Below are 21317 nucleotides of genomic sequence, written 5' to 3' on the forward strand. Positions count from 1 at the left end.
AATAAGATACAGTGCTGTATGGTATGCAGTTTTTCTCTTCCTCTTGTTTTATTAAGTTTTTATATTTTTTTTTTTATAGGAAATATTTATTTTAATGTTACTGTTCTTAAAATGTTTAATTTTTCTTTGTTTCCTTTCCTCACTGGGCTATTTTCCCTGTTGGGGCCCCTGGACTTATAGCATTCTGCTTTTTCAACCAGGGTTGTAGCTTAGCAAATAATAATGATAATAATAATAACTAATTCAATACTTAGTAGCTCTTCTAGGAGAAGGAAGCTCCAAATGAAAGCATTGTTCTCTAGTCTTCAGTAGTGCCATTGTACCATAGTCTTCCACTTTCTTGGGGTAGAGTTCTCTTGCTTGAGGTTACACCCAGGCACACTATTCTATCTTATATCTCTTTGTCTTTGTTTTTTTAAGTTTTTATAGTTTAGGGCCTATATATGAAAGATGTATTTTAATATTACTGTTCTAAGAATATTTTATCTTAATTGCTCACTGCTTCTCTTGGAGTTTGTTTCCTAATTTCCTTTCCTTGCTTGGCTATTTTTCCATGTTGGAGCCCTTGGGCTTATAGCATTTTGCTTTTCCAGCTAGGATTGTAGATTAGCTAATAATGATAATAATAGTAGCTACTTCTTGAAGGTCATTTTGTTTTTACTTATATTATATTGTTACTCAGTATGTCCAATTTCTGAGAGACTTTTTGTTGTAAGTGTCATTGTTGGCCCTCTTATGATATCAGCTAGTGCTTACATGAAACCATCAAGATGGTTTTTAAAGATATCTTCACCTAGATGCCTCCTTAACCCTTTGAGTTCCAATCTTCCCCAATAAATTTATCACTTAAACCTTACGCCCTTTCTTTTGGAAGTTCTACCTAACTCATCTTGGCACAAAACCTATCTATGATTGGACTACAATAATTTCAGTCCTATAGCTAAATATATTTTATTTCCATTGATATAAAATTTTACATAGTTTTTGTTAAATTTTCTTACGAGTAATCAATTAATGAAAGAAAAAACTGTTAATAACTGGCCTTATTTATGTCCAATATTATCGAAGGGAGCAGAAGTATCTGGATTTAGAGTATGTCCAATGGCCTTCAAAGGGTTAACCAATGGTATATGTTAAAATGTTCCTCTACAGTACAGTATTATGAACAGACCTTTTCATATCACTGACTTCTCTATGTACTGTATATTTGGATAATTTATGTAGGCTAATTAGAGTAAAAATATTGTACAGTATTTGTTTTATACATTGCATTCATCTTATAGTACAGTAAAATCTTTCCTACATTTTCTATTTACTTATTTTTCAACATAGATCCAATGGTACCAACTTATATTTCTGACATTGCCATAAAGTTACCAACATATTTGCTCTACAGAGACTTCTAGAGGGCCACCTCTTTGACGTCTACACCTGCCGCCTCTTTCCCTCGGGCATCGTCGTGTTATCGGGGGGCGGCGACATGCAGATGCGAATCTGGGATGCAGCGACCGGAGCTTGCCCTGTCGTCCTCAAGGGCCACACTTCCGCTATTCTTGACACTGCCATAGTTGACCGTGGAAAAAACATAATTTCTGTGAGCAAGTAAGTTTTGTCTTGACGAAGTAGCAAATATTTTTGACTTATGTCACGGAATAGTAATATGTACGCCTTATATCCTCTGAACTAATACAGCATTTACAATTTATAACTATGGTAGTAGGATTTAGATAGCTATGTTCGGATTAAATGCTAAAGGTTAATTTCACCCAGAAGTACATGACAAAGAATATGAGTTTCTTTTTTAACATAAAAATTGATGCTTGTACCTTTAATTTTTTCAAGAAATTAGAAAAACTTGAAAAGGGACTTGGTTTATAAACATTAATTTTTGGCTTTTCCTTTCCCATAGAGTAAAATCATTTTGGTTCAACTTCAGAGTATTTGCTGTAATTGTTACAAATATTTTGATTTTTGATGAACATAATGATTTGTCAAGAATTTTTTGGAATTTTAGTACATAATGGCTTGCAAATCTACACTAACAAAAATTCATTTTGAAACCATGGTAGCTGACATGATTTGTTTATAAGTTACAATGATAATCTTGTAAGTGAAGAATGAAAAAAAGAGATAGAGAAAAATTCAGGTATAAACAGCCAGCCCACAGAGGAGCTGCACCGAAGTTTGAATTGGTGATGCCTGTTCTGGGCACATACCAAAGGGACTCTGCCTTTTAATATATCTCAAAGTGTTTCTCTCATGGAAGAAGGTTATTTAGGGTTAATGGTTTTGTATGATCAAACAGATTACTGTAACAAGGGTTAATTTATTGTACTAACTAACATGTATTGTAGTTCTATGTACTTAAATGTGCAACACAGGTAACGAAACTTGAACTAATGAAGAATCTTGAACAAAAATAACAGAAGGGAGTATTGTACTTGGTACAGAAGTGAGTGGTGTACTTGGTGTACCCTACGTATGATTCAGGTGTAGATTAATATTGCTCTGATTGTTGATTGGTCATAACTTTTATAAATAGGTTATACTGTCTGTAAATCAGGAAAAAATAAAAAATGTCCCTGTAAAGTAGTATTAAGGCCTCAATTAAGCTTTTGAATATTAGCATTGGGGATACTTAGCAGAAGACTGTTCATATTGACGCAAAGGGCTTCGGTTAGATTTCACCAGTCGTGCCTATCTTGATCTCTTAATACAATACTTCTCCATTCATCATTTCCTACTTCATGCTTCATAGTCCTTAGCCATGTAGGTGTGGGTCTTCCAACTTTTCTAGTGCCTTGTGGAACCCAGTTAAAAGTTTGCTTAACTAATCTCTTTTGGGGAGTGCTAAGAGCGTGCCCAAACCATCTCCATCTTCCGCTCATCTTGATCTCATCCACATATGGCACTGGAGTAATTTCTCTTATAATTTAATTTCTAATCCTGTCCTGCCATTTAACTCCCAGTATCCTTCTGAGGGCTTTGTTCTCAAATCTACTAAATCTGTTGGACATTGTTTCATTGTCATACCATGATTCGTGTCCATACAGTAACACCTATCTCACTAAACTGATATATCTTTTGTTAAATTAAAAATTGGAGAACATGATGAATAGAGTTTCTGCTAAACAGACAGGATCACAACTATATTCATCATTAATTTCCCAGTTAAAAAAAAAAATTTATTCCACGGGTCAATTACCTTGATTATCAGTTCTTCTGAAACAGCAAAGTTTACTAGAACCTTTAATAGAGGTAATTAAAAGGCAGTGCAGTGTATTGATTCAGACTTTACAGTTTGGCCAGCTAGAAAGTCTTCAGTCATGGGAATTACTTTGGTAAGAAATCAGTAGATTCTTTCTTTTAATGTTATTCTAGATGCAACTTCTAAAATGAAGGCATCCATGGGTAATCATCCTAAATTTTGTATGGTTTTAGATATGCCTTCTTGTCTAGACTGCACCATTTTTTATTATGCTTCAGAAAATGCTGGTTTGTTTGCCAATGTTGTGATTAAGAAGAGAACATTGAACATCATCCTTCATATAAGATATGTATAATGTTCAGAAGCCTGGTTTAATTTGTTCTCCAATATCCGGTTTCTCCATGGATTCTGATAGACTCTCTAATATTACCAAATAATTCTTCTTCACTCGAATGGTGAACAGCTACACGGTGATTGTTCAGTGGCTACTTTCCTTTTGGTTAGGGTAGAAGAGACTTTAGCTGTGATAAGCAGCTCTTATAGGAGAAGGAGACACTAAAATCAAACCATTGTTGTCTTGGGTGGTACCATGATCTTCCACTGTCTTGGGGTAGGGTTCTCTTACTCGGGTATACTTTTCTATCATATTTCTCTTCCTCTTGTTATTTTAAGTTTTTATAGTTTTTGTATGAGAGATCAATTTTAATGTTTTCAATGTTCTTAAGACATTTTATATTGTTTACTCTCTGTTGAATTTCAAGAAATATTTAGCCCATCCCACCTCAAGAAATGTCACAGAAGAATTACGATTCTCCACTAAAATACGTCTTCGTTCTCTTGCTGGAGCTCTGTCGCGAGGGTCAAATCTTGACTGGCTTAATATCACAATTTATTTTAAGATTCTGGCTACGTTAAATTGAACAAATATCTTCTATAAGTTTCATTTCATTGTGGGACTTAATTACAGTACCATCTGAAGTGTTAATGCCTTGAGTAGAAATGCCTGAAGTTCTGTAAGAAGAGTCGTCGCCCATATTCTGAATCACTTGATGATTGGTGTTTTCATAATGCCAGCAGTAGATTTCCTTTATTAGTTGTGTATGTTGATATTTTGTGACTATTTTTCCCTTTTCACCATGAATTTTTATATACCTAATGCTGATGTTCATGTATGTGTGAACTTATGAACCTATTCTGTCAGAACTGCTAGCTAGATTTGAGAGAGTAGCAGTTCTGTTATGTGTAATTACTAAAAGAAACCAGGTCTCACAGAATCTGAGTGTTTTAAGTTGAAGAGGAGAGATGCTAAGACAGGTGGCTCTTACTCTACCATAGTTTTACTATAGTGTGCTACCAGTAGAGGGTAACATGTAGATGACCACGTTTTTGACAGGAAGCCTGTTAAATGACCCATAGGATAAATTAATTACAAAATATGTTTTTACATTTTCTGAGTTAATTTTGTGTGAAAATTAAAACTGGACTCCATTACAGTATTTTCAGTCTTTTATTCACACTGAAAGCAATTAATATAAAGATAAAATACAGTATGGTAGGGTATATTTAAGAAACTCATTTGTTTTATGCTAATAATCTTTTATTCTTTAATTTTTCTGTTTGTGTCACTTATGGGTTGCCAAATGCTGTAGTCCTGGAGTTGGTAGAATAAGGCCTTTGTGAAATGGGGTGATATGTTAAAAAACATTTGAATATAATACAAGCTACATATCATGTTCATATTTCATACTGTACTTGATTTGAATCGTGTTATGGATTGATTTGAAACACCGTACTGTAGTTTAACTGTACAGTATTTGACATTGATAATCCTTGCAGTAATTCAAGCACCTTAATATTGTATTTAAAAAATTATCTGGAAATAGCTCCATATCATTCATTGATTTCTTGACATTTCTCATCGATGATAATTTTTTATTTAACGTTTAGTCATAATTCACAGAGACGGCACTGCTAGACTCTGGAATTGCGCCTCGGCCAAATGCATCGACACCTTGCTGTCGGCAGAATCTACCATCAATTGCTGTGCGGTCAGCGACGTAACCGGCCTCATGGAATTACCCACGCCAATGGAGGATCCAGGTCAGATTGTGTTTTGCTTCCTAAGTCAGTCAAAATATGCAATCTTTATGTGTTAGTAATGTTTCTTATCTAAATTTATAGCTTGTTGAATATCCCAGGAGTTTTATCTATCTGTGACCAAATGGTGGAATAATCTTCCTTACCAAATAGCTGAATCAGTGGAGATTTAGAAGTTCAGAGTTGGTTTAAAGGTTTCTCATGAATGGCAGAGGCAAGGGACAGTGACAGTGCTGTATCATACAGGACAATGCCCTAGAGACTGACCATATACACATATGATCAGCACACAAGCCCCCTCTCCACCCAAGCTAGGACCAAGGAGGGCCAGGCAATGGCTGCTGGTGACTCAGCAGATAGACCTATAGGCTCTCCCAAAACCCCATCCTTAGCTCACAATGATGGTGAGGTTGTAGTGATCAAAGGTATTAACGAGTTTGAGCGGGACTCAAACCCCAGTCTGGCATTCACCTGTCAGGGACGTTACCGCATCGGCCACTATGCTAATGCATAAGTGATGACTGTTTTTTAAATGTTTTGCTTTACAGTCGTTTAAGATTTTTTTAGCCCTACTGTTTTCATCTGTGCAAATGCTACTTATTTTAAATTCTCGTAAGTAAAACACAAATCTGGAGTACAAGGAAAGGCATTTTCAGAAACCGTGGGTTACTTGTTCCAGGAATCATCAGGATATGTCTGAAGTTAAAACTAATTACTGTGTGACTGTTTGATAAGTTTCAATGAATGATTGAACCTCTTAAAGACCTTATATGTCACCCTTCTGTTTTATAATTCTATCCTTTCCATTTAACATAATTTTTAAAAAGCTGACAAACATCCAAAATAGTCTGAAAGTTTGAATGAAGTGATTGAGATAGTTATGAAAAGATTTATATTATTATTATTATTATTATAGCTTAACTACAATCCTAGTAGGAAAAGCAGGATGCTATAGGCTCAAGGGCTCCAACAGGGAAAAATAGCTTAGTAAGAAAAGGAAACATAGAAAGGAATAAACTACGAGAGAAGTAATGAACAATTAAACGGAAGTACCTTTCAAGAACAGTAACATTAGAATAGATCTTTCATATACAGTATATACTATAAAGTTCAGGTAATAGTAATTAAAGGATTTTGTTAGTATGAAACCTTCAAACTTTTCTCTTTACAGGTGAATTAGAACATTGCACGTCTGGAAAGCTGCTCCTCGCGGGCTGCGAAGATGGGAAGGTGTACGTCGTCGGAGTTGAAAGTCGCACTGTGATCTGCTCTTTTCCGCTAAGAGAGAACATCTTGTCTGCCTGCTGGGCCTCGCCTACTATAGGGGTTGTTGGACTGTATGATGGACGACTTGTGATAATTGATGCTGTGGTAGGTTTTACTTTATTTGTAGATTGTTGTTCAGTTTCCAAGAAGTCTAGTGAATGTAAGTGTTAATGTCCTGTAGCTAGAGGTAAGTTCATATAAGTGACTTACCTGAAATTTATTGCTTTTCCTACAAAGAAATGAAAAGTTTGACCATAATAAAACACTAGAAAGTTCTTTAAGACCCGGCGAATTAGCTGTCCCATTGAGGAGCAGATAAATTGTTAACACATGGGTTGATCAACCTCAGCCTCTTCATAGGTAAACAAACAAACCTATTATAGTCAAAACAATATGTGTAAAAAAGGTTGTTTGCTGTAGTTTTTTTCCTGATTTCCAATTGAAATGTTGGTTTTTACTAAATATCTTTTATTTTGGATTAATAAGAAATGCTTCTGAATTAGGTTAACGACGTTTTATTCTGGGAGATGTTTTAAGAAAAGGCTAATCTCTTCATTTCAATTTAGTTGGGGTTAGTGACCACCATCTTGATTTGTTGATAGAATCATCCCTAGTGTAAGCCTCGGGCTAGCCAAGGTTTATGTTATTGCTCAAGCAAATGAGAAATCTTTTTATTATTTTGAGAATTTTAGATCTATTTATATCCTTTAATTATCTGAACAGTTTTGAGAGTATTTCTATAATTTCATGGAAATAGTCAGCAGTTAAGACTGAGAGTTTTACTTTAGGTTACTCTTGATCGACTTCTGAGTTTTATTTTCGGTTTATGTTTATAGTGACAAAATCTTCCGCTTTTTCTATGTTCAGTTTCAATTGTTTGTTTATAGTGTTTCAATATTACATGAGTGATGAATAGGTACCTTTATATGTCTTCTATTGAGAGAAATATTTTTCTTTGAAGAATTCTGCCCCGTTCAGTTAAATCTTCTTGCCAAGAGAAGTTATTTTTCTCGAGTAATTAGATTTAACTAACTTTCAATCGGTTCAAAATGATTATGGTAATTGTATGGGGAATGACTTATTAGGTTCTGTGCTTACCTTTTAAGAATTTATTTGTATGATTGTGTTTGTGATTATTGTACACTATTCTATGTTCTCTAGTCTTGGATAGTGTCATAGTTTCTGTACCATGGTCTTCCACTGTCTTGGGTTAGAGTTCTCTCGCTTTTGGGTACACTTAGGCAAATTATTTTATCTGTTTCCTTATTTCTTTTCCTCACTGGGCTGTTTTTCCCGTTGAACCCCCTGGGCTTGTAACATCCTACTTTTCCAAATAGGATTGTTACTTATCTAGTAATAATCATCATCATCTTCATCATCATCATCTTCATCTTCATCGTCATCATCATCATCATCATCATCATCTCCTCCTACGTCTATTGACGCAAAGGGTAGTTAGATTTTGCCAGTTTTCTCTATCTTGAACTTTTAAATCAATACTTCTCCATTCGTCATCTCCTACTTCACGCTTCATAGTCCTCAGCCATGTAGGCCTGGGTCTTCCAATTCTTTTAGGGCCTTGTGTAGCCCAATAAAATGTTTGGTGAAATAATCCTTCTTGGGGAGTGCGAAGATTTGGTGAACTAATCTTTCTTGGGGAGTGCGAAGAGCATGACCAAACCATCTCCATCTATAATAATGATGATAATGATAATGTGTTCTTATGCCTTATATAGCATTAGTAGTGCTAGTAACATTTACTGCACTCTCTTGGCATCTTTGGTGTTTTCCCTAATCATGCTATAAGCAGCGCTACAGCATTTGGGTCCAGAGTTCATTCTATGCCGCTTTCCTTTCTGTTTCTGAAACATTTATGTCTGACTCAGCAGTCTTTGGTTCATTCCATCATCTATTCAATCAACCACCAGCGTTAATCTCACACTTTCTTGTTCTCTGAGTGCTTTGATAGAGATGATTTAACAATAAACGAGCAATATGCGATGTGAAATGTTGAATGCTTTCGAACGAACATGCTAAAATGATTGTGGAGGTCCTGTAGAGAGTAGGGTTCCCCTGCTGTATAGGACCAGTAAAATACCCCTTAAATTAAAGTAAAGTAATCGAATGGAATATATTTTCTATTGCTAGTTCACTTTCCAGTTGTCGGACAGTAGTGCTTTGAGTTGCACTGTCCCATGCGGCTTCCATTGCCTGTGCTACTTTAGCATTAAAAGAAGCTGGGAATTCTTCTTTCACTATGGGATGAACATCTTACAAAGGGGTTTTCCCACACCAGCAATGCAACGCCAAGTTATAACATGGCCTTTTTTTCTTCTGTTCTTGCTTTAATGTGATGTTTTTGTTTAGATAAAACACTGGGTCCATTTTAACACTTTATGCACGCCCAGCACTACTGTATTTTATTGTAGATCCAGCATTAGGAAAATATACAATTAAAGTTTAGATTAAGGTCTTTGCCCATTTCTTCATTAAAAACTCTTTATTGGTATAAGGATTATCTCTAGTATCTAAATATGGATAAATGTTAGAGTATGTCGTTTATCTCTATGGGGTTGTGGTAGCCGATGCGGTAACGTCCCTGACTGGCAAACGCCAGACTTGGGTTCGAGTCCATCTCAAACTCGTTAGTTCCTTTGCTAGCTGCAACCTTACCATCCTTGTGAGCTAAGGATGGGGGGGTTTGGTGGAGTCTATAGATCTATCTGCTTAGTCGTCAGCAGCCATTGCCTGGTCCTCCTTGGTTCTAGCTTGGGTGGAGAGGGGGCTTCGGTGCTAATCATATGCATATATGGTCAGTCTCTAGGGCATTGTCCTGCTTGATAGAGTAATGTCACTGTCCCTTACCTCTGCCATTCATGAGTGGCCTTTAAACCTTTAAAATGCTTCCTCAGCTCCTAAATTGTCTGTTATTTTTTTGTAAGATAGCAAGAAGTTCTTATTGCACTTGTTGGAGAATTGGTAATGTTGCTCCATGAAGTATGTATGTTTGTTGTAGATATACCTCAGCTGATTACAGGTGCACTGCCCAATTTCCTTAACTTCCATATACCTAAGTTATTTAAAGTCTTATGGCAAAATATTTTGCAAAGGTCTTGGAGCATGTAAAACCTTTCTTACAATTTCCATTGCTGTACAGAAATCGCTTGATTGTGGTCAGGAAGTTCGTGTGATTGGCCTTGGCTTCAGTGCTGTCTTAAATTGTCTTAATCATGAGCCCTTTATTTTCAAACTTGAAGTAAATGGAAGTAGGTGGGTCCTTTCTGAGCATCATTGTTGAATTTTTAGGTAATAAATTGCAAAGAGTTGTTGTAGAAATGCAATATCTAATGTTCCTAAGGGTAGTGTTTTCTGCCAATTACTTTTCATACTGTATGTGCATGATATATGGATTGGCTTAGGAAACAAGCTTGTTGTATATGAAGTTAATGCTACTCTCTCTGCATCAATTTCATATCCTGAATGTAGATCTTGGGTTGCTGAATCCCTTAAAGAGATCTAGCTAAAATTAGTGCGTGGTGCATATTATGGGGCATGAAGTTGAACCTTCAAAAAAACTCTCGAGTAGGATTATAAATTGGTTAAGAATACTGGCTCCTCAACATCCGTATGTTCACATTAACAATGTCTCTTCAACTTTATTCAACTCATTTAAAATTCTAGGTGTGATTCTTAATTATATATTTTCTTATGATAAACACATATAATCTGTTTCTTCTTCAGTTTTACAAAAAAATTGGATATTAAGAGTCATTTAAGATTTTGGTGATCAAGCTGTCATGAGGAAATGTTTTAATTCTTTCATTCTAACTTGTTTCAAGTATTGTTCTCCTGTCTGGTCTTCAGTTACAGACTTGCACCTTTATTTGTTGGAGAAAGGTTTGTGGTCATTTTAATTACTAATCTCTGGCATCATTGTTCAGTTATTTCTTTATGCATGTTTCATAAGATTTTTCATAATTCTGACCGTCCTTTGCATTCAGATCTTCCCGGACTGTACTCTCATGTACTGTCATCCCTTTTCCAGCATAAGGCAATACTACACATTATTCTAGAAGTTTTATTACAGCTATGACAAACTTGTGCAATGAAATTAATAATCTGGTGGTTGAATCAGTGGAACTTAATAAGGTAAAACTTATTGTGCAAATTTTTCTGTTGAAAAGAGTGACATAAGTCTTGTTTTATACTTTATATAAGACATTTATTTTAACATTGTTACTGATCTTAATATATTTTGAATTTTTTTTATAATTTTTCGTAGTTTATTTGTTATTTCTCTAATTCCTTTCCAAATTGTTGGAGCCTCTGGGCAGATAGCATCCTGCTTTTGCAGTTAGGGTTGTAGCTTGCCTATTAATGATAATAATGATGATATAAGAGTTTATATTGCTTAGTATATATTTTTCATTATCTGTAATTTTTCAGAAATAGGTTTTATTTGAATTTTCTCCATCTCATTTCTAAACAGTTGAATAATGACTCAAAAAGTGTACTGTACTTGTTGTAAGGGCTTCTGCTGTGTCTCCCTCCTCTCTTGACCTTTTGCTCAATAACTTGTTTGGTCCTTTTTCAATTTCAGCAATTGTTAAAGGAGTGCATTTATTTAATATCTTTCATGAGCTCTAATATGATCCATGTTTTACCCATTTTGTGTAAACATGTTATTTTTTTTAAATTTACCAATATTTCAAAGCTACTGTACTGTAGTGAGAATTGTATATATTGATATGATCAAATTACCTATAAAGTACTCTAAGCCTTATAAGGGCTCCAACAAGGAGAAATAATCCAGTTAGGAAAGGAAATAAGGAAACCTAGTGTACCTGAGTGTAACCTCAAGCAAGAGAAAGCTAACTCAAGATGGGAAGACCGTGGTACATAGGCTATGGCACTACCCATGAGTAGAGAACAATGGTTTGATTTTGGAATGCCTTTCTCCTTGAAGAGCTGCTTACTATAGCTAACTAGTTTCTTCTACCCTTGCCTAGAGGAAAGTAACCACTGAACAAGTATAGTGCTGTAGTTTAACCATAAAGTGAAGAATTGTTTGGTAATCTCAGTGTGGTCAGGTGTATGAAGAAAGAGGAAAATGTGGAAAGAATTGGCCAGACTATTCGGTGTAGGTGTAAGCAAAGGAAAGTGAACTCTAACCAGAGCGAGGGATCCAATGTAGTACAAGACATTAAAAAACCCCAGGAAACCAAAAGTAATGTGATAAATCATACAAAAACTAAAATTAATAGGGGAAATCTTGGAGGTAAATGGCTGCCACATCCCTCCTTCAGTGGAATTGTCAACTTCTTAAGGTCAAGTATGAGGAAATTACTTATGAAATTTTAAAACACATATCAAGAAACCCTTCACTCTGTAATAAGTATAATTGATAGAATTTTGTGTAGCAGCACTTAACCAATTGGCTAGGAACTTTCTAATATTCTAGCAATTTTAAAATCATATTAAGATAAGTAATATGTATCAAGTTGTTGTTCAGTTATCTTGAAATTTAGAATAGGAAAGATCATTTCTCTCTAAATATGCATTCAACAACCATGGTATTAGTTATGATTTATGAGGCTTTTGCATCCGAACAGCTCCATGTGACTTTATTTTCTTACATTGAAAAGACACATGATACAACTTTGAGATATGGAATTCTAAGATCTCTTCACTAGCGTTGATTAAGAGATGAACTGCCATTCTTTATTCAGTCATTCTTAGCACGTCAGTTTTTCCAAATGCCCAGCGGAAGGAATTCCATTGGGATCTGGAAACAAACTATCCACTGTTGATCCTTAAGGAATTCCATACACCTTTGCTGATGACGTCGCATTATATTTGTTAAAGCAAGAGTGGTTGGGCTTTGAAAAAAAAATTATGACTGCATTGATTGCATTTCAAAGTGGGCAGATAATAATGGCTTGAAGCTATTAATAGACAATATTGGTATCATTAAATTCTGCCACATTTTTAGAGGTTAGAGAGGTTTCTGTTTTCAGTTCCAGTTTCGTCAGAATAATTAATCACCATTATGTCAGCTGGGCAAGCCCAACCCCCCACTTTGGAGCCCAACCACAGTATGGGCCTCCTCAGTAAACAGCTTAAACTCAGAGTCCCAGGCAGGGATCGACCTGCTGCCATGCTAATACTGTACTGGGCAAAACACGTTACCTCTGTACTACATCCAAATTTTTATATTAAAGGAAAACTATTCCCTTGCATTGAATAGAAGAAAAAATATGGTTAATATTTGACTGTAAAACAACATGAGTTGCTCATTTGAAAACTGAAAGACAAAGTATTACTGTACTTGTTATTTTAAGTGTGTTTTTCCATACCTCGTGGGGATGCAGTCTCTTAAACACTACTGAGAATATAAAGAAAACTTTCATCAAAATTCTTGTATTGGTTTGAAATATATTCCTGAGTAACGCAAACAGATTTAAGGTTCTTAACTCGTCATATCATGCAAGCATCAGGCCAATAACTGGAGTCTTTGCCTCAAGACATCACCTATCCCCAGTCTTCTAGCAATTGAAGGATAGTTGCCTTTGGATCTAAATTGCTAGTCTGCCATCATTAAATATTGTTGCAATTTAAGTACAGTAGATTAATTCACATGCTTTTAAAACAGTAGATAAAAAGCCAATTTAGATATTAGGAAGCTCTTCCAAAAGTCCTTATTATTAGTATTATTCTTATTATTTGATTTTTCTCACAGGATTATAATACAGGAGAGGGGGTTCCCAGCCCCCTCGTCCCATCCCTTCTAGTCGCCTCTTACGACACGCAGGAATACGTTGGTGTTATTCTAATTGTTTTTATGACCCCGCGGTCACAGGGGGCTGGGAGGAACATAGAGAGGAGATGTCCCTTTTTTTGTTTCATTTGTTTGATGTCGGCTACCCCCCAAAATTGGGGGAAGTGCCTTGGTAAATATATATCTATTATTATTATTATTATTATTATTATTATTGAAAGCCAGGCTGCAACCCTAGCTGGAAAAGCATGATGCCCAAGGGCTCCAACAGGGAAAATAGCCCGGTGAGGAAAGGAAATAAGGAAAAACTACAAGAGAAGTTAAGAACAATAATAACCTTAAAGTAAATCTTTCATATATAAACTATAAAAACTTGAAAACAACAAGAGGATAAAAACTTCAAAATAACAAGAGGAAGAGAATCAAGACAGAAAAGTGTGCCCAAGTGTACCTTCAAGCAAGAGATTTCTAACCCAAGACAGTGGAAGACCGTTGTACAGAGGCTATGGCACTACCCAAAACTAGACAACAATGGTTTGATGATTTGTAGTATCCTCCTAGAAGAGCTGCTAGAGAGTCTCTTCTACCCTTACCAAGAGGAAAGTAGCCACTGAAAAATTGCAGTGCAGTAGTTAACCTCTTGAGAGAAAAAGAATTGTTTGGTGATTTCAGTGTTGTCAAATGTATGAGGAAAAAGGAGAATGTGTAAAGAATAGGCCAAACTATTCAGTGTATTTGTCAGCAAAGATGAAATGAGCTGTAACCAGAGAGAGGGATCCAATGTAGTACTGTCTGGCCAGTATGGTTTTAGAGTTCTAGGATTATTGACCAGTTCTAGTCTATCGAGGGTTAGTCCTTTTGCTTGAGGGTATACTCAGGCACAATATTCTATAATTTACTGTACATTATTTTGTAGCCTCATTGTGCTATTTTCCATGTTGGAAATCTTGGGCATAATTATAGTATCCTACTATTCAAAGTAGTGTTGTAACTTGGATTGTAATAATAATAATATGAATGGCTTCCCCCCCCCCCCCATAAATTGTCAAAAACTCATCCTTGCAAACTACCTGAAGGAGTGGGATGAAAAGAATCAGTTTTGAGAGGAGATCCACTCAATTTATATGAAACATGCTGGAGAACACAAAGATAGGGATAGTGTATTTATCTTTAGAGATAGTTCTAAATCTAGGAATTTTGTTGGTTTTGGTCTTTATAATGAGAGCATTTAATTTTAAAGTAGCACCTTCTCTTTGGTAACATCTAATTTTGATACTGAATTGTAACCACTTTTATGAAAGGCAATTTCACAAATTTCTGTGATTCAAGAAGTTTTTGTTACAGACAATGGAAGCTTTTATATCTACTGTTCAATTGGTTATGCAGACCTCAGACTGGTTATGAACAATGAAATATATAGGTATCATAATAAATTCTTGTTGGATACCAGTGCATGCAGACATGCTTGGAAATGAGGAAGCAGGCAAGCTGGCAAAGCTAGCTGCCTCTGAATTGCTGGAAGTAGATATCCTCAAACATGTAATGAGTTTTACCTTTTTATCAGACAGTACTACTTTGGATCCTTTTCTTTGGTTATAGTTCACTTTCGCTTTGCCTACACATACACCGAATAGTCTAGTGACAGTCTATTCTTTACATCTTCTCCTCTGTCCTCATACAATTGACAACACTGAGATTACCAAACAATTCTTCTTAACCCAAGGGGTTAACTACTGCACTGAAATTTTTCAGTGGCCACTTTCCTCTTTGTAAGGGTAGAAGAGAGACTTTAGCTATGGTAAGCAGCTCTTCTGGGAGGAGGAGGACACTCCAAAATCAAACCCTTGTTCTCTAAGTCTTAGGTAGTGCCATACCCTCTGTACCATGATCTTTTACTGTCTTGGGTTAGAGTTTTCTTGCTTGAGGGTACTCTTGGGCATGCTATTCTATCTTATTCCTCTTCCTCTTGTTTTGTTAAAATTTTTATAGTTTGTTTAAGAAATATTTATTTTAATGTTACTGTTCTTAAAATATTTTAGTTTTCCTTGTTTCCTTTCCTCACTGGCCTATTTTCCCTGTTGGAGCCCCTGGGTTTATAGCATCCTGCTTTTCCAACTAGGGTTGTAGCTTAGCAAGTAATAATAATAATAATAATAATAATAATAATAATAATAATAATAATAATAATAATAATAATAATCATCACCACAGAGGTAAGTTTTGATCAAATATCAGCAGCATCAGTATTCTACAAAACCCTAATAAAATAAAAGGCATTAATGAGAGTTATACATCCTTGGAGGTATGACAATATTTCCAGAAAATTGAAAACAATACTTTGCAGGTTGTATAGTATTTAGGACATACACATTTAACAGATAAGTACTTAATGGCTGGTAATTGCCTGTTATTTTTTATGATGGTTTGATCCCCTCCATTGGTTGAGTATCCCATTTATAGGAATTTTTATGTCAGTACCTGTCTGAGACTTGTCAAGGGTGACAGGTATATCCTTGCCAAGGTTCTTGGTGGTGATGTGGTTTATGACTAGTGGCCTTTTAAAATTTATTTTATAAGCTTAATCTCCTGCAAAGTATTTTATTCTTTATTTTATGTATTAAACGGATATACTGTAGGTATAAAACTACAAATTTCCTAAAATTTTCAAGTACAGTAAATGAGATGGGCATTAATGATATTTGAAATTAAAATTCCAAGGATTTTTTGGTCCATAAAATTTTTCTCTTCCAAGATTTTGACTAAAGGGCAGAATGAAGCAACATTGTCATCTCAAGGTCACACCTGAAAATGGTGTGCCCTTTGTGAGTATTGTGCTGGAGTTACAGCTCCATTGCCTCATGGAAAACATCATTTAAAGGCTATGGGAACCTCTCTGGGTAGAAAAATTTCTAAAGGGAAAGTGGATCCTCCTGAAAATGGAATTGAATATCCCATGTCAAATGTTAGTGCCCATATATGATTTAACATGTGGACTTGTGGAATTTGGGCTATATGGCCCAGAACTAGGACCAGGCAGACTATTCAGTAGCAACAAAACTGAAAAAACCATCTGATGGTTGTGAAGCAAAACTTGACAGAGGCTGTAGAATAAGAAGAAAAGAAGGAAGTGGCAACAGAGGTAAACTACAGAAGACTAAAAGATTGGGGCAACCAGTGCCAGAGGAGAATGTTGCAACCCCCCACCCCCCTTTTAATGGCCCTTACAGTGGTATCCAGTAGCGCTACTCTAAACAAGCACCAGACTCCATACAAGATAATGTACTTAGTTGGATTTTTGTGAGTTTGAAAGGACAATAACAATGATTTGATCCTTGATGTTCAGGGGAACTATTAGCCAGTGTTCATTCAGTAAAGAGTAGCTGCATTTGGGCATACTGCTTACAGTGTGTCTTGTGTATAACACTGTAGACAGAGTGCAAGGTATTTTTCTCTGTAACTTTTCATCTGTTCCATGTTTTCCCCCGTTTTTGCTCCAACTTGGTCCAATTACAGTACTTTAGTCTTGTTGATATACCAAGGTTTCATGGGAGGTATTTAAGAATTTGTTTATGTAAACCAATGGTTTCAGTGATATACATTTTGATAGAAACTTCTACAGAGTACTGTAGTAGTTGAGTACCTAATGAGGCACTGGGTTTATGCTATGAAACTCATTTAGTTTTAGAAAAGTCCTCATGTGAGGTACAATAATTGCAAGAAGTGTTTACTATATTTTTCTTGTGTGTGAGAAACTTTTAAATCATGATTGAAATATTGACAAAATTGTAATACAAAATCCTAATGTGTGTATCCTTAGTATAACAGAACTGTACTTTGTACGTAATCTAAAAATAATCTTTCTGACATATTCAGTTATCATGATTACCTTAAGAAGGATAATTATCATTTTGACATACGCATGTCTACAATTGCACTGAGTTTTCTTAGGTTTACAGTTGTAGTTGCAGTGAAACTCCTCTATTAATTAGTATTTATTAATATAAATTAACTCTATTGGAACCTGACCTTTTAATTTCTCCATTAATTAGTATTTCTGGGTAAAGGCCTACACTCTATTGGAACCCATTTTAAGATCCAAACTAAAATGAATCGGAAGTGTTGTGGGTTTTTTGTGGCTTTAGAATATATTTAAATAATCTGTATTTATAGCAACTCATCACATTTAGTCTTATTTGTAAAATAATGATTAAAAAGATAACATGATGGCAAAGAGATTGTTTTTCAATGGAGGTAAATATGTTCACTTTTACATGGAATTGGTTCTCCCTGTCATTACCGGGTGTACTGTACTCAAATCTTTGCCGCTTACATTACACTAATTCTTACTTTTCTTTCAATCCTTACGCTATCCTATCTTATAAATTCACGGTTTTGGATTTCTTTCGCTCAATCTTTAGATATTGCATTTTGCTCCAATTTTTATCCTTTGTTTTATAGCAAATCTTTAATCTCAGTCATTTTGCTGAAATGCCGAGATTATTTAGTAGTTCCTAACAATGGAAACAGACATGTGATTCCATGAAGACTTTTGAAGACTCACTAACACCCTTCTCTACTCTATGGCATTATCTCCATGCAACTCTGGTTTTAGAATTTAATGGTCTTGCATGATTCTTTACCCATGTAAATATTTACTTCTTGAAGAGTTATAAATTTCTCATCCTTCTCAACAGAAGTCAGTTATAAAAGGGAAGCTTGTCAAAGTCATTTGCCCAGCCACTAAACTCATTCCGTTATTGGCAGTTCTTATTCAACCCTTCTTTCTCTTTGGTTTTCCTTCCAGATAACTTTTTGTATATCTGCACTGCTCTTGTGCCCATATCTCTAATAAGCAATAATAATAATAATGATAGTTTGATAGTTCAATATACCAGTCTAGTTAGGATATTGTTTTAAGTCCCTTAGTTCATAAGTGTAAATGTAAGTCTTTGAACAATTACATTACTGAATTCTGTGGTATTGCCTTACAGGCATCATCAACTCGGCCTCTAAGCCACGACAGCGCCTCGCCGGTCGAGAGCCTCGTGGCTTACAATGGAGGGGTACTCGCCGGAAGGCGAGACGGACTGTGCCAGTTCTATCGTCTGGATGGCTCCAGCCCCTATCAGCTGACTGGTTCCGACTGTGATCCAATATACAAAATATCTTACGATAGCAACAACATTTATACAGCTTGTCGTGATGGGATGGTTCGAAAGTACAGAGTCAGAGACCTTAATTTCTAATGTGGAGTTAATGCAGTCATGCATCAAGTTCATCAGCCAGAGATACTGTGAAATACATGCGCATTTGTTTGTGTCACTCGCGTCGTTGAGTATGTTTACCAAAGATCGGAAAGTCTGTATGTACTTTTAGCTCATGCTTGAGACTGCATATTTTGATAAAGGTTTTTGCATACTACTTACGTAAATACTTCAGCCTAAAGAAAAATCAGAAGTGCTGCACGAACTAGATCCCATGGTGTTAAAGGTTGTTAACAAGGTTTCCACATATAAAAGGCAAATGAATATTTTTCCCTTCTATGCAAAGTCTATTTGAGAAATTTACATATTCTTAAAGGCATGTGCATTTTTGTGACTCTTTTTTAATGTAATTTTAGCAAGAGCCTTGTAAACCGGTCTCATTTTTTATGCAAATGTTTACTTGATGTTTATTGATTACTATATTCTGTAATATACCTAAATGAATACTGTAACTATTGCAGCATATCAAACCAACAAGAAATACAGTAGTTTGAATATTTTACATTTGGAATAACTTTTACATTGCAGTCACATGAAAGCGTATTTTGGATTGGGAGTTTCTATGTAACTTGAAATTGATTTCCAAAGTTGAGGATTTTTTCCCCTGCTATCTATGTATGGTGTAACATTCTATCTTTGCCCTATTCCTAGTAAACTGATGAAAGAGATATAAAGATTTTGTGTAGGAACTAAGAGAATGAGCAGCATAACGCAGACCAAACAATAAAATACGGACAAGAGAAAACTGGAAAAACAGGAGAGGAGTAAAGTTGATAAAGATATGTTATGGGGAATGCTTTGTTTCGGTAACGTTTATCAGTTCAAAGATGATGATTATAATAATAATAATAATAATGAATTGCATCTGTGTTATATTATTATTGTTAACAAGTACATTATAACAATACGAAGGAAAATAGATTTGCTAAAGATAACGAGAATTATTCAAAATAATGAGGACCACATTCCCAGAAGTCTTACCTGCTGAGCCCTTTCAATAAGCTCGCCTTCACCCTCCCATAGAATCACAGGATATTGGCCTTATTGTGTGCAATTGAAGGTAGAATATTACGCCCATTTCTTATAAGGTTTTTTTTTTTTTTTCAACAATTTCAGTCATTTCTGCTTTATAGTATTTCCCAAAAGGATTCAATTTGAATTTTTATTTTTGGTAATCCTTTTGCTTTGAATATAAGAAACTACATCATCAAGAGAAAAGGCAGTTCACAGGTAGCTTATTTGTAGTTTTTTTTTGGATTCAATCTGCTTGCATTTATGCAAAGCTTTTGGATTCATGAGCATGTCTGTATTTATACTCAATTATAAAAATAAAGTAAAAGTTAAACAGTATTACCATTTAGGGCTTCAGTTAAATCTAACTTGCCCATGAGCAATTGATAATGAAAAATCCTACAAATTATAGAAATGATAATTTTAGAACGAGATTTAGCAATCGTAAAGCTTAAAGTTTTTTTTTCTGGTGGGATCTGAAAAAGACAATGCGATACTTATTCCTTTTTCAGAAAATTCAATAATGATAAAAGTAGAGATTTAGCAGTTGTTAAGCTTAATTTTTTTCCTGGTGGGATCTAACAAATCAGTGCGATAAATTATTTCTTTTTTAAAAGATTTAATTTATACTATGTACTGTATTTTGTATGGACAATCTGACCATACCTATCGGACATTTTATATGTTTTTTTGTAATCTAATTTCGACAATATATCCTGTATTTTGTTTAGGCAATCTGACTACCGATCTTACGTCCTGGCTCAAAAATCCGTATTTTGTTACGATTTCCTCAGTGGGTCTTGTTCACCGTTGTGCTGTTTAAGGACATGCCTCATTTAATACTAAATTTGTCCTTTAAAGAAAATAAAACTTGAAATCATAGTCAGTGTGGACTCTTGGTCAAAGTTCCTATCCAAAGTACATTACCGTAAATGCTAATATTCAACAACTATACAATCTATAAGAATTATATGATCGAAGGACTGTTTGAAAACACCATTCTTGTAAATGTTCAACAGCTTACCAAGCTTCAAACCAGGCTGAAGAAGCACTTCTGGATAATCACGAAGGCTGTGACTTATATAATAAGAATAAAACATGTATTTGCACTTGGAGACTTTTCTTAATTGTTCCTACTATTTTATTTTTAATTATTGGTTCATGTAAACTTGATTTGTTCTGTACCTGGAATACAAACCACGCTATTTAATAGGGGTATTACTTTCGGCGTAGCTGAAATGACGAGCCATTAATTTTTAACGAGGGTTAACTACCCACACCGCTAGTTAGCGGGAGGTAGGGAGGGTAGCTTGCTACCGCTCGCCCTCTCACACCTGTGATTGAGCTCACTTTGCTTTCGGCTCGGATGGTGAATGGTCGTTGCTGTTCTTCATCCTCGTCGACAATTGGCAGCCATTAATGCCATTTTGTTTTCTCTTTTTTCTTAGACTAAGTGTGTGTGAAGTTGACTTCTGCAACCATGCGCACCTGGCCTGGAGTCTCCGACAGCCCCTGTGGAACATTTATGTTGGCGGTCGAGACTGATCCTCAAGTCCTTTGTCCTTCTTGCAGAGGTCAATGGTGTGATAGTGTCAACAAGTGTAGTGAGAGTAAGGAGTGGTCTTCCTCCCAGTGGGAGAGGTTTTCGCGACGGCGGAAGAAGTCCAAGCGGGATATTTTCCTTCGAAGGGAG

At 35.5% G+C, this 21317-nt stretch overlaps 1 protein-coding gene across 1 annotated transcript in view; it reads left to right on the top strand.

Moving 5' to 3' along the window:
• The window catches only part of LOC137658770 (proteasomal ATPase-associated factor 1-like), a 51790-nt gene extending 31057 nt beyond the window's left edge, over positions 1-20733 (top strand). Inside the window, exons 4-7 of the mRNA XM_068393792.1 lie at positions 1397-1602; positions 5169-5308; positions 6477-6676; positions 18341-20733. Coding sequence (XP_068249893.1) covers positions 1397-1602; positions 5169-5308; positions 6477-6676; positions 18341-18595 — 801 coding nt within the window. The 3' untranslated portion in view covers positions 18596-20733. The remainder of the gene's footprint in view (positions 1-1396; positions 1603-5168; positions 5309-6476; positions 6677-18340) is intronic.
• Positions 20734-21317: the final 584 nt, after the last annotated feature.

Source organism: Palaemon carinicauda, chromosome 19 (genome assembly GCF_036898095.1).
Source record: "Palaemon carinicauda isolate YSFRI2023 chromosome 19, ASM3689809v2, whole genome shotgun sequence".
Classification (NCBI taxonomy): Eukaryota; Metazoa; Arthropoda; class Malacostraca; order Decapoda; family Palaemonidae; genus Palaemon; species Palaemon carinicauda.